The following is a 12,862-nucleotide window of genomic DNA, read 5'->3' as shown; positions in this document are numbered from 1 at the left end:
CTGGTACTGAGTTGGATTCCTTATATCACACAGATATAAGGAATTCAGAACTGGAATTTGGGGAGTACAATGTGTACAGAAGGGATAGACAGGATAGGAAGGGAGGAGGGGTTATGCTATTAGTTAAGAACCACACAAAATCCAAGGAAGTGAAGCCAGTCGACATCGCTGGACAGTGCAGTGTCGAGTCAGTTTGGTGTGACATAAGCATTGGGAGATCAAAATTGAGAGTAGGAGTGTACTATAGGCCTAATGACTCTGATGAGTATAATAAGAAACTGTACAGAGTGGGCCAGTAAATCAGAGAGTCTTATAATGGGGAATTTTAATTTCCCAGATATTGACTGGAATTTGTGGGTTGGTCACTCACACACTAGCAAGGCTTTTGTGGATTTATTGGATGATTGTTGTTTTCTACATCAACATGTTTGGGATGCAACTAGAGGGAGTAATACTCTTGATTTGATTATCAGTAGTGATTCTTCATTCATTAAGAATCTGCAGATAAAGGAACCACTAGGTGGCAGTGATTACAGTGTGCTGAAGTGGGATTTACTCAAAGAGGTGACTACCATCAGGGGTAAAGGGAAGGGTTTTTGCTTTCGTAAAGGCGACTACGATGGTCTGATACAGTATTTAAATTCTATACAGTGGGATCAACTGATGATGTTACCAACAGAAAATTCAAAATGGGAAGCATTCAAAAAACTTATCTTGGAAGCTACTAGGCTTTACATACCAACTAAGAAATATTGTTCAAGGTTTAGGCCTAAATGGATGTCAGATGAACTAATGAGATATATGGCAGAGAAGAAAAATGCATGGGATACATATAAATTAACATGTGACACAGAAGCCTATGACAGATATAAGTTGATCTGTAACCAAGTTACAAAGGAGGTTAGGCAGGCGAAGGCAGATTACGAGAAATCTTTGGCAAAGGATGCAAAGAAAAACAGCAAAGAGTTCTTTACTTAAGTAAACTCTAGAAGGAAGGGGATGAATCAGATAGGTCCACTTGATATCGATGGTTCAACTGTTGATGATCCTGCTCAGGTAGCTAACAAACTAAATGAATATTTTGCATCGACATTCACACATGGGGAGTTATTCAGCGAGGGGAATGCAAGGGGTGTATTCAACTCTGGCAGTAAGCTAGATAATCTGGTAATAACTGAGAGTAAAGTGGAGGAGAAATTGTTGAAGATAAACACAACAACAGCACCTGGGCTGGATGGAATTTATCCAGTTATATTAAAGGAGGGAGCAAAGGAAGTAAGCAAACCCTTAGCCATAATTATGAGAGCTTCCTTGGACTCAGGGGAGGTACCCGTAGACTGGAGATGTGCAAATGTAACCCCAATTCACAAAGGAGGATCAAAGGCTGACACAAGTAATTATAGACCTGTGAGTTTAACTTCTGTTCCAGGAAAATTAATGGAGGCACTGGTTAAAGAAGCACTGCAGGATCATCTAGACAAGACTTCAGTTATAGCTCAGACACAGCATGGTTTTGTTAAGGGAAAGTCTTGCCTAACCAATTTGATTGGATACTGTGATGCAGTCACAAAAGAACTGGATGCAGGGCATAACTTTGATATTATATACTTGGATCTTAGAAAGGGTTTTGATACTGTTGCACATGGAAGACTGCTGCACAAATTGGAGCAGTGTGGCATTGGAGGCAAATTGCTGCTATGGATAAAGGGATGGTTGAGTGGGAGAAGACAGAGAGTGGTAATCAATGGACACTGCTCATCGTGGACTAATGTTATTAGTGGAGTCCCTCAGGGTTCAGTGTTGGGTCCATTGTTGTTTTCTGTATTTATAAATGATATTGATGATGGTATATCAAGCTTAATGTCCAAGTTTGCAAAAATTACGAAAGTCAGCAGGGTTGTTAATGATGGCATGCTGCTGCAACAGGATCTTGAAAAGTTGAGCAGATGGGCTTAGAGGTGGCAAATGAAGTTTAACATTGACAAATGTAAAGTACTACATATAGGAAGCAGTAACCCCAGAGTGACTTATCAACTCTGTGGTACTACACTGACAGTGGTAGAGAATGAAAAGGACCCGGGAGTAATTGTGCAGGCAGATATGAATTTTTCTGAGCAGTGCAGACGGTCTGCAAGAGTAACTCATAGTGTCTTGTCAATGATATACAGCAATTTTTCTAGCAGGGATAAGGAGGTGATTATCCCCTTGTTTAAGGCAATGGTCAGGCCACACCTTGAGTACTGTATACAGGTCTGGAGGCCTCATTTTAAGAAGGATGTAGAGCTTTTGGAACGAGTACAGAGAAGGGCAACATGATTAGTGAATGGAACAAAGGGTTGCTCTTACGAAGAAAGGCTTAAGTTTTGCAAATTACGGTGTCTGGAGACTAGGCACCTGCGAGGTGATCTGATTGAGGTGTATAAAGCCTTGAATGGTTTGCGCATGCTCAATGCTGATGTGATCCTTCCTCTTGCTCAGAATAATTACCTGAAAGGGCATAAATTCAAATTGAAGAAAGATAGATGTAGGATAGATGTGCAGAAGTTTGCCTTTAGCCAGCGGGTAGTTGGCTGGTGGAACAGACTTCCATCCTTTGTTGTGGAAGTTGATAGCCTAAATAAATTTAAGGCTGAGCTGGAGAGGTATTTGGAATGAATGGAGGGGTGAAATGGGAGCGTTGTTTTTGGCTGATGCTACATAAGCTTACTTTCTTGCATCATATGCCACTACTAATGCTAATCCTAAATGCTAATAATAGTTGTGCAAAGTACGGTGCCATCTGCATAGCAAAGGTTGTTAATCACTCTACTATTGACAGATATTCCTGACACCTTTTTATAGTCATCCACAAATATACAGTTTCTGTTTTTTGGTTACCACAACATATGGATGGGTTATGGATATGACAATGTAAATACACTTGCTCAAGTAACCGATACTTTAATGATCATGCAGCTGGGCGAACAAGGGCAGACTTCAGTACCCCTGATGTCACTTTTGATGTAATGTGAACAGTAAATACAGCATTTTCCAACTTTCTAAAAAAAAATTTGCCAATCAAATTAATATTTTGTGTAAACTGTTGCTTTGTTAAACATTACTATATTTATTTAATGCATTTTTGTAATGTTTGATTATTTAATTTACAGTCTCTTTCACTAGGTAGGTGGGCTGATTAACTGTGCTTTCTTTAATACAGTATATAGTTTTGTAAATGTACAAGTTGCGTGATCTTTCCATGGATGGATGCTGGATTCTTACTTACTCTTCTAGTAGTAGTGATATTTGCTTGAAAGCACAACACTTTATAGGTTCTTCCAATCTATTTTTACTTCTGTATAATCTGCAAACAACTGTTATTAAAAATGAAGCAGTGCAAATTAAAAATCAAGTGCTGACCTTAACTGACAAATATTTTTAGAGTAAATTAAGAATCTGTGACACTAATGTCAAGCTAGAAATTTTTAATGAAAAGAGATAGTATTACTAAGTATTCCATTAGCGAAAAGTATGTTTTAAATTTTCAAAACATACTTTTAAATTTTCAGTACTGTACAGCCACTCCCTGGCTTACGTAATACTCTACTTATGGAAATTCGACTTTACGTCGTACGTGTTTGCCAGCTGGTGCAAACTTAAAAAAATCATGGAAATGTATTTTGCATCCCATAGGAATAAATGGAGGTATCGTGAAAATATCGTAATTTGAACCCAGTAACACATTGTTTTTTTTAGTAATTCGTTCCAACACCTTGGAAGTTGAAATTTTTGCTATATAACTAAGCTATTTATCTCCCTAAAAGGTCATTTTTATAATGGAAATTGCACTACACTTTCATCATTATCATATGTTCCGTTATAAGGATCAATTTTGAATACCTTTGTGATATTTTTCTAAAACACATTTTTGGAGGTCGCTACCATAAAACAATAAAAACAATTTGCACTTTCCTGTTTATTTTCTGTTAGCACAATCTATTATAAACCCCCAGGGGCTCACATCTGGTGAGTATGGGCTTGACACACCCAGGGTCCTGAGCTGGATATCATCATCCTTCTCTTTCTTGATGATTCCTCTCTACTTCTGTCTCTCTCTCTCTCTCTCTCTCTCTTTCTCTTTTTCAGGGTAACTGGGGAATTTTTTTTGGCTGGTGCAGCATAACCCTCAGGCTTCCTTGCACCATATGGCTAATAATAATAATAATAAACGGGGAAACTCAATCTTATTGCATTTGCAATAATACTGATAACTGGAATTGTGTGGGTTTTTACGTTACAGTATTACGGTGAAATGAGTTTCCCTTCACTGAAATCTTCAATCATATAAAAAACATAAATTTTCAGAATCTTCTCTTCATTCCTATTTACTTATTACAATAGTCAAGGGAAAGGGACCAACGGAAAGTACAAGTGCTTGCAGTGCTAGCAAACGAAACAAAATTGTTTTAAAAAATGAAGATGATTAATTAAGAAGTATGAAGTAGGACAAAATTTGTCATCTATTGCACAGAATTAGGTCTTGCTGCTTCAACAGTGAATACTATTTTAAGGGACAGTGCGCATATAAAAGAACATGTTAAAGGATCAATGCAATAAATCCACAAAAGCAAGACTTTTGTGGATTTATTGGATGATTGTTTTCTGCAGCAGCATGTTCGAGAGGCAACCAGAGAGGGTAATACTCTTGATCTTGTTATCAGCAGTGATCATTTGTGTATTACGAATTTGCAGATAAACGAACCACTAGGTGGCAGTGATCACAGTGTACTGATGTGGGATTTACTTAAAGATATAATTACTATCAGGGGTAAAGGAAAGGGTTTTTGCTTCCGTAAAGGTGAGTACAGTGGTCTCGGACAGTTTTTAAATTCTGTACAGTGGGATCAACTGACTATGTTACCAACAGTAAATTCTAAGTGGGAAGCATTCCAGGAAATAATCGTGGATGCTACTAAAAGTTTCATACCTATTAAGAAATATAGTTCAAGGTTTAGGCCTAAATGGTTATCAAATGAGCTAATGAGATTCGTGACAGAGAAGAAAAATGCATGGGATGCATATAAATTATCAAGCGACTCAGAAGCCTATGGCATATATAAGCTAGTCTGTAATCAGGTCACAAAGGAGGTTAGGCAGGCAAAGGCAGATTACGAGAAATCTTTGGTAAAAGATGCTAAGAAAAACAGCAAGGATTTCTTTACTTCTATAAACTCTAAAAGGAAGGGGATGAATCTGATTGGTCCACTTGATATAGATGGTTCAACTGTTGATGATCCTGCTCAGATAGCAAACAAACTGAATGAGTATTTTGCACCTACATTCACACATGAGGAGTTATTAAAGTTTGAAAATGGCAGAAGGTTATCAAATTGTAACAGAGTGCTTAATGATTTTGTAATAACTGAGAGCAAAGTGGAGGAGAAATTGTTGAAGTTAAACATAAGAAAGGCACCTGGGGTGGATGGGATCTATCCAGTTATATTAAAGGAGGCGGCAAAGCAACTAAGCAAACCCTTAGCCATAATTATCAGAGCATCCTTGGACTCAGGGGAGGTCCCCACAGACTGGAGATGTGCAAATGTATCCCCAATTCACAAAGGGGGGATCGAAGGGTGACACGAGTAATTACCGACAAGTTAGTTTAACTTCTGTTCCGGGTAAAATAATGGAGTCACTGAAGATGCATTGAAGATTAAAGATGCATTGCAGGATCATCTAGACAAGACTGCAGCAATAATTCAGTCACAGCATGGGTTAGGCCCCTCCGTAGCCAGGTGGGAAGGAGCAGCAGTGCGTAGCACACGCTTCTTGATTAGACCGGGGTTCGAGCCCGTCACCACCAAATACGGAGGATGCGGAAAGGTCAGGGAATGACCACCGCATATTACCTGAGCAATATGGCCTTAGTTGCTAATGCTCCTAAAAACCAAAACAACAACAACAACAGCATGGATTTGTTAAGGGAAAGTCTTGTTTGACAAATTTGATAGGATATTATGATGTGGTTACAAAGGAACTGGATGCAAAAAATAATTTTGATATCATATATTTGGATTTCAGGAAAGCTTTTGACACTGTTGCGAATGAAAGACTATTTTATAAATTGGAGCAGAATGGTATTAAGGGTAAGTTGCTACAATGGATAAAAGGATGGTTGAGCGGGAGAAGACAGAGGGTTATAATTAATGGGTGCTGTTTTTCGTGGACTAATGTTATTAGTGGAGTCCCACAGGGTTCGGTGTTGGGTCCTCTGTTGTTTTCTATATTTATCAATGATATTGATGAAGGTATATCAGGCTTAATGTCGAAGTTTGCAGATGATACAAAGGTTGGCAGGGTTGTTAATGACAGTAATGGCAATGTGCTACTGAAACAGGATCTAGATAATTTGGGCAGATGGGCTAAGAAGTGGCAACTGAAGTTTAACCTTGATAAATGCAAAGTACTGCATATGTGTAAAAATAACCCCAGAGAAACGTACCAACTGTGTGGTACTACACTTAAGGTGGTAGAAAATGAAAAAGACCTGGAGTAATTGTGCAGTCAGATATGAAGTTTTCTGAGCAATGCAGACAGGCTGCCAGGGCAGGTCATGGGGTTTTGTCAATGATATATAGGAATTTTGCTAGCAGGGAAAAGGAGGTGATTGTCCCTCTGTATAAGGCAATGGTCAGGCCACGCCTTGAGTACTGCGTGCAGGTCTGGAGGCCTCATTTTAGGAAGGATGTAGATTTGCTTGAGCGTGTACAGAGAAGGGCAACAAGATTGGTGAAGGAAATGAAGGGATCTTCTTACCAAGAGAGGCTTAAGTTCTGCAAATTGCAGTGGCTGGAGACTAGGCACCTGCGCAGTGATGTGATTGAGGTGTATAAGGCCTTGAATGGGTTGAGCACGCTGAATTCTGATGGGATCCTTTCACTTGTTCAGATTACGAACCTAAGTGGACATAAATTCAAATTTAGAAAAGGCAGATGTAGAATAGATGTGCAGAAATTTGCCTTTAGCCAGCGGGTGATTAATTGCTGGAACTAACTTCCATCTGTCGTTGTGGAAGTTGATAGGTTAAATAAATTTAAGGAGCAACTGGACAGGCATTTGGAGGGAATGGTGTGATTTTTTTTTTTTTTTGGCTGATTCTGCATAAGCTCATACACTTGCTTTCTTGCATAACATGCCACTACTACTACTACTTAAGATCAACAGGGATCACAAAACAGTGTTCAGGTGCTATATCGAAGATGGAAAAGCTATTAATAATATGGATGGAAAATCAGATTCGGAAGCAAGTGCCCCTGAGTCCAGTGGCCATTCAAAAAAAGCAAGAAGTATTTATGAAGATATTAAGGATAAGTACTGCAAACCCCAAGCCAAGTTCGTGGCAAGCAATGGGTGGTTTAATAGGTTCAAACATTGCACCGGTTTCCAAAACATTAAAGTATGCAGTGAAGTCACCAGTGCCCATTCTGCAGCTGCAGAGTAATTTTGTGGTGTTAGAAAAAACCCCTTATAAATCTCCACAACTGGAGAGTTAATTCTGACAATGGTGCTCGAAAGGTAAAACTTGCTGACGTTATGCCTGTCTCCTCTCTCTTTTTGTAATTTTATAATTTTAAAATTTTTGTAATTTTATACACTTTTGTAATTTTTCCTTCACATGAGATAAAAAAAATTGAATAAATAATTCTATTTACATGTTCGTCGAACATTTCTTTTTTGCTTCAATCAAATTTACGAGCACTGCATAAACATTTAGGGAAATTCCGACTTACACGAGTTCCGCAGAACACAACCCTTACATAAGTCGGGGAGTGGCTGTACCTGAAATAAATTTTTCCAGATAATCTGCAGAATGAATTAAAAATGCATAAATGTCTCAAAAGCATAAATTTATTTACAAATATAATCATATTTATAAAAGTATACTACATCATATATTATTGGAAACTCTAACAGTCAATTTATCTCTTAAGTTTTAACTAACATAGATGTGGTTTGTTTATCTCATTGTACAATATCATTAAGTTGGAATTTTATCATCCTTTCATATTTATTGATGAGTAAACCCATGTTTTTTTTTTATTTTTTATCCCCATTAGAAAGAATAACACATTTCCATTTTAATGGAATTTATTTGTATCCATCCATTTTATTCATTTTTTTTTATCCATCTTAGTCTTCTGCAGGCTGTGGAGACCACCAGTTGATATCTGTTAGAAGAATTAAGAAGAGATAAAAGGAGGATAAATAACTCTAGAAAAATTGAACAAAATAAGAGGAACATTCCACTATGCATAATTACCATACAAATTTATTAAAATTTTTGAAACTTAAACAATTACAGTAAGAAACAAAACCATATGTTTTGAAGTCTTTCTCAAGATATTCAAACTGTGGTAAGAAAATGAAGAATTAGAAACAATTAACTCACATGACTATAGTCCTTTTTAAGTGTATTAGCATATATGCATAATGTGCCCATTCCTGTTGTCTTCGCCATTTCTATCTGTCTGCATGTAATAACGTAACTCTTAGTTGAATGGATTTTCATGAAATTTTATATTTGGGCTTTTAAAATGATTTGTCAAGCCTTCCCAAATTTCATTAAAATCAGACCAATAGAAATTTGTCAATTATTATTTCTTTGTCTGTTCACGTATAATAACTCTACTCCTAATGGATGGATTTTCATAAAATTTTATATTTCACTCTTTTAGAAAAATTTGTCAGGGCATCCCAAATTTCATTAAAATCAAACCTATAGAAATCACTATTGCTATTGGTTGGATTTTATTTTTTTAAAATTTATTTCTTTATCTTTCCATCCACATGTAATAGTTTGACTCCCAGTGGATGGATTTTCATGAAATTTTATATATTTTGCTGTGTTAGAACAATTTGTTGAGCCTTCCCAAATATCATTAAAATCAGACCAGTAATCAGGCAATTATTTTATTTTTTTATTTACACACACACACACACAATTCATATACCATAGATTGTAACTGAAACACTGAATATTGTTTGTTGCCATGCCTTATGTGAAACAGAAATATTCAGACCTTATTTCCCCTTAAATGTTCCATTGTCATACTTTACAGTTCACACCTTCCAAGTCATTCTTCATATGTGCATTAATCTGGTTGTCCTTTTTTGAACCCTCTTCAAAAGTTCTGTCTTGTTAAGGGGCTGTCTCTACACTTGAATATGGAGTTGGAAGATATTAATATGTAACCATGAATTGAATAAAATAAATTTTTGCAACATTGGCCGAACTTTTTGATCTAACCTTGTATTAAAGTCTTTGCTGATTTGATATTTCATTTTTCGTCTTGTTTCTTAAATGTCTGCAAAATTTTATACATATTCTTTGTAATAATTTCACATACTCAATGTTCATTTTAAGTAAATCTTGTGTACTGTATTAATTTCTGTGGTGAATTTATTTTTATTTTGATTAAGTATTATTAATCAACTAATTGGACTGGTGTTAACTGAATGATGTCAGAATTCAAATTTTCCCCCTCTCCTCCCTCATTAAGAAGAGATACAAGAAGAAAAAAGAACTCTGGAAAAAGTGGATGTAAGAATCCTAATGTTAGTGATAAGACAACAAGTACAAGTGATCCATTATTGGAGGATGATCCTGTTCAGGTTGGTTCACCCTTCTCTTTCTCTCTCTTTGAATGACTAGTGCACCAATTATTTATTTATTTTTTGTTAAGCAATACACATAAATAAAAAAAAAAATTGGAAGGAAACAGAAATATTCAGTTTATCAAAATTAACAATCATTCTCTACATAACCATTTTATAAGATCATAATGATTAGGCTGTAGTATTCTACTTCTGTTATTACTGATATAATATAGAGAAATATATATTTTGTTTTGTTAACAAGATTTAATTTTATTACGAATGTAAATGGAATTAATAAAATTGTAATTGTTATAATACAAGGTAGAATAAGGAAGTTCCAGGACTGAATTTGTTAAAAATATCTAAATATCATATGAGAAAATCTTTTTATTTTATTTTGTAATCAGAATGTCAGAAATTTTTCAGTATCTAGGGTTTTGTTTCCCACATACAATGGCTTATTTTTATCAGTCACTGACAGTAAATAATTTTATACTTTTTGAACAAAGGTCTGCAAAATTTTATCTTTTACAGGAAAGATTGACTTCAAATATTATAGATGTGACATACAATGAAAAAGCTTTTTTAAGAGATGAAATATTTAAATAATAGTAAAAGCAATTCATTGATGGATATGATATCATTGAGAATGACGCTAGATGTGGGAGGCCTAGCACATTCACAAATGGCAGACTTGTGTTTGTGTTAGAAGCACTATTTTTGGCCAATTGTCAAATAAGAATTTGAAGACAGTCTCTTAAGTTGGAATATCATATAATAGTTGCCAAACCATCATAACTGATATTTTAAACATGAAAAGATTATGCAACTTCTTCACCACAGGTTTGTAGCAGCAGATCAGTCCATCTTATCTGCTGTTACAAAGTTCATGAAATTCACAAGCCAAGCTTTCAGAAGAACTCATTGCAATTTGGATTGTGATCAAGAAATTTTGAAAAGCAACAGGAGATGAAACATTGTGTTGTTGTTTCAGCCTGCAGACAAAATACGTCCTTTGATTAGAAATCTCCCATGTCTTCCAAGAATAAAAAAATTTGGATTGATAGGTCTATGATAAAGTTATATTAGAATTATATTTTGACTATAAAGTCATAATTATTTACGAATTTGTACCAGGAGGTCATACTGTTAATAAGACTGCAGTTGAAAATCACTAGGTACTTGAGAGGTGTAGTTACATGATGAAAAAAATGCTCTTTATTATGCAACTGTATTTCTGAATACCTTCCCAAACATTCTATAACTGTCTTATAACATCTTCCTTATTCACCCGAACTTGTGCTTTGTATTTTTATTTTGTTTATAAACTAAAGAACTTGTTAAAGGAAAGGGAACTTTCTGGCAAAGTAGAAGTTATTAGTAGCTAAGACAAACACAATCAATTCAATAAAATGATTCAAAGGTTTTTTCCAGTTATATGTATAATCCAGTGTTTCTCAAACTTACAATAATCGCATACCCCTTTTGAGAGTTTAGTCTTACCAGCATACCCCTTCTTGGGCAGAGATAATTTGGGAGTAGTTTTAAAAATAATATTTTATCTAAACTAGAGCAAATACAGTACAATGTATGGTATTCATTTATTAATATATAATAAAAGTTATTATTAAATTAACTCAATTACTGTTTATAGATACAACTCAGTAAAATTCATTTGCAGAAAGTGGAGACAACAAGCAGTAAACCAACAGAATATTTATCAAACAATTACTTCTCACAGATGTGTTGTAAAATGTTGCTTGAGTCACTACATGTAAATAACACACATTGAGCTAATATGCATATACAGGAGCACTTAAGAGTGTAGTTCAATAAAATTATATGAAAGGAGGGGGGAAAAAGAAAAAACAAAAAATCACAGATTATATAGCTCTATCATCTTTTATGATTCAATAAAGTGGCTGATTCAATTAACCAGTGATTCCTATAAACAGAACCCACTGTATTAAATTTTAATGAATTATTTTCTGCAGCTAAAAAAAACTATGATAGTGTAAAATAAAAAAAATTCTGCCATGTATCCTTTAAAACCCTTTCACGTACTCCTGGAGGTATGCGTTCCACACTTTAGGAAACAATGATATAATCTATGATATAGCCAAAGATATAGCCAAAGTCATTATTTTGAAATGTTCAATATATAATTAATTATCTGTAAATATTATATTTGTTTAAATAAAAAAAGTGATTTGAACCTTGAGTTAGCTTCATATTATATAGTTACAATATATTATGAAATTGTAATTACAATTTATAATTATTGGAATAAAAATATGAGAAATGATAAGAATTAGCATTACTTGAAATATATAGTTTTTTGTTGGAGCAGTGCTTTTTATTGAAAGTGCATAGTACAAACCGAAGTAGCTCATGGTCAAGGGCCTCTGTAATATGAAATCAATACACTTAGTAGAAAATTTAGTTTGTTCAATGCTGTGTACAGACTGAGGCTAATGCCATCTTGTACTATTATGTTTTACAGCTTTCTTAGCATGAGGCCTTTTCCCAAAATTTGTTAGGCTGAAATAATTAATTAAATTATTATTATTATGTAAGGGCTGAAATGAGCAACGCTGAATATTTTCATCAAAGAAAAACAGTGGTGCTGTGTCCTGAGAAACCTTCCAAGAAATTGTAACACAAAATTATGTGCAATTATCAAAGGGCCAAAATAATTATTCTGTTGTTTATTAATACATTCAGATCTAGTAGGCAGTGGATACAAATGTAGAAGATAACCTCAGCCGACTGGGCTAGCCGGGTGGGTAAAGTGCCTGCCTGGCAACCCAAAGGTCGCGGGTTCGATTCCCGCCTCGGGCTTGGATCAAAGTACTGCAAAAATCTTGGGAGGTGCATTATGGCCACAGAAGCCTATGCACCAACAACTACCAAAAAAAAAAAAAGATAACCTCTTTTCTCTTTTATATTTGATTTCTATGTAATTATATTAATAACATAACTGAAGATACAGACTTTAGGAATTTCTGGGACTGCAGATAGAAATCTCTTATTTTTTGATTGTTCACATAACTGGAGTATGTAAATAAGTGACTAACTGTCTTATAACATAACATATATATATATATATGTTTTTTTTTTTTTTTAATATTTACCACTGATTAGTAAGCCTTTAAGATATTTGACATTTATACAGGGTGTCTCAAAAATATCGGTACAAACGTTTTGTTTGTTGTTTTGTTTGTTA

The 12,862-nt window shown here is 35.0% G+C and overlaps 1 protein-coding gene across 2 annotated transcripts in view; it reads left to right on the top strand.

The window, feature by feature from the left end:
* Positions 1–12,862, top strand: part of LOC150087838 (F-box only protein 38-like) — a 146,961-nt gene that overhangs the window by 82,241 nt on the left and 51,858 nt on the right. Inside the window, exon 7 of one of the 2 annotated variants that reach the window (XM_090369226.1) lies at positions 9,543–9,651. In XM_090369226.1, coding sequence (XP_090225352.1) covers positions 9,543–9,651 — 109 coding nt within the window. Of the gene's footprint in view, positions 1–9,539; positions 9,652–12,862 lie in introns of both variants that reach the window. The other variant, XM_090369225.1, reaches the window with a different exon arrangement.

This window comes from Mastigoproctus giganteus, chromosome 3, assembly GCF_048544385.1.
Source record: "Mastigoproctus giganteus isolate SK-2022 chromosome 3, ASM4854438v1, whole genome shotgun sequence".
In the NCBI taxonomy this organism is placed as follows: domain Eukaryota; kingdom Metazoa; phylum Arthropoda; class Arachnida; order Uropygi; family Thelyphonidae; genus Mastigoproctus; species Mastigoproctus giganteus.
Note: the sequence above shows the minus strand (reverse complement) of the source record. Positions and strands in the feature narration are given on the sequence as shown.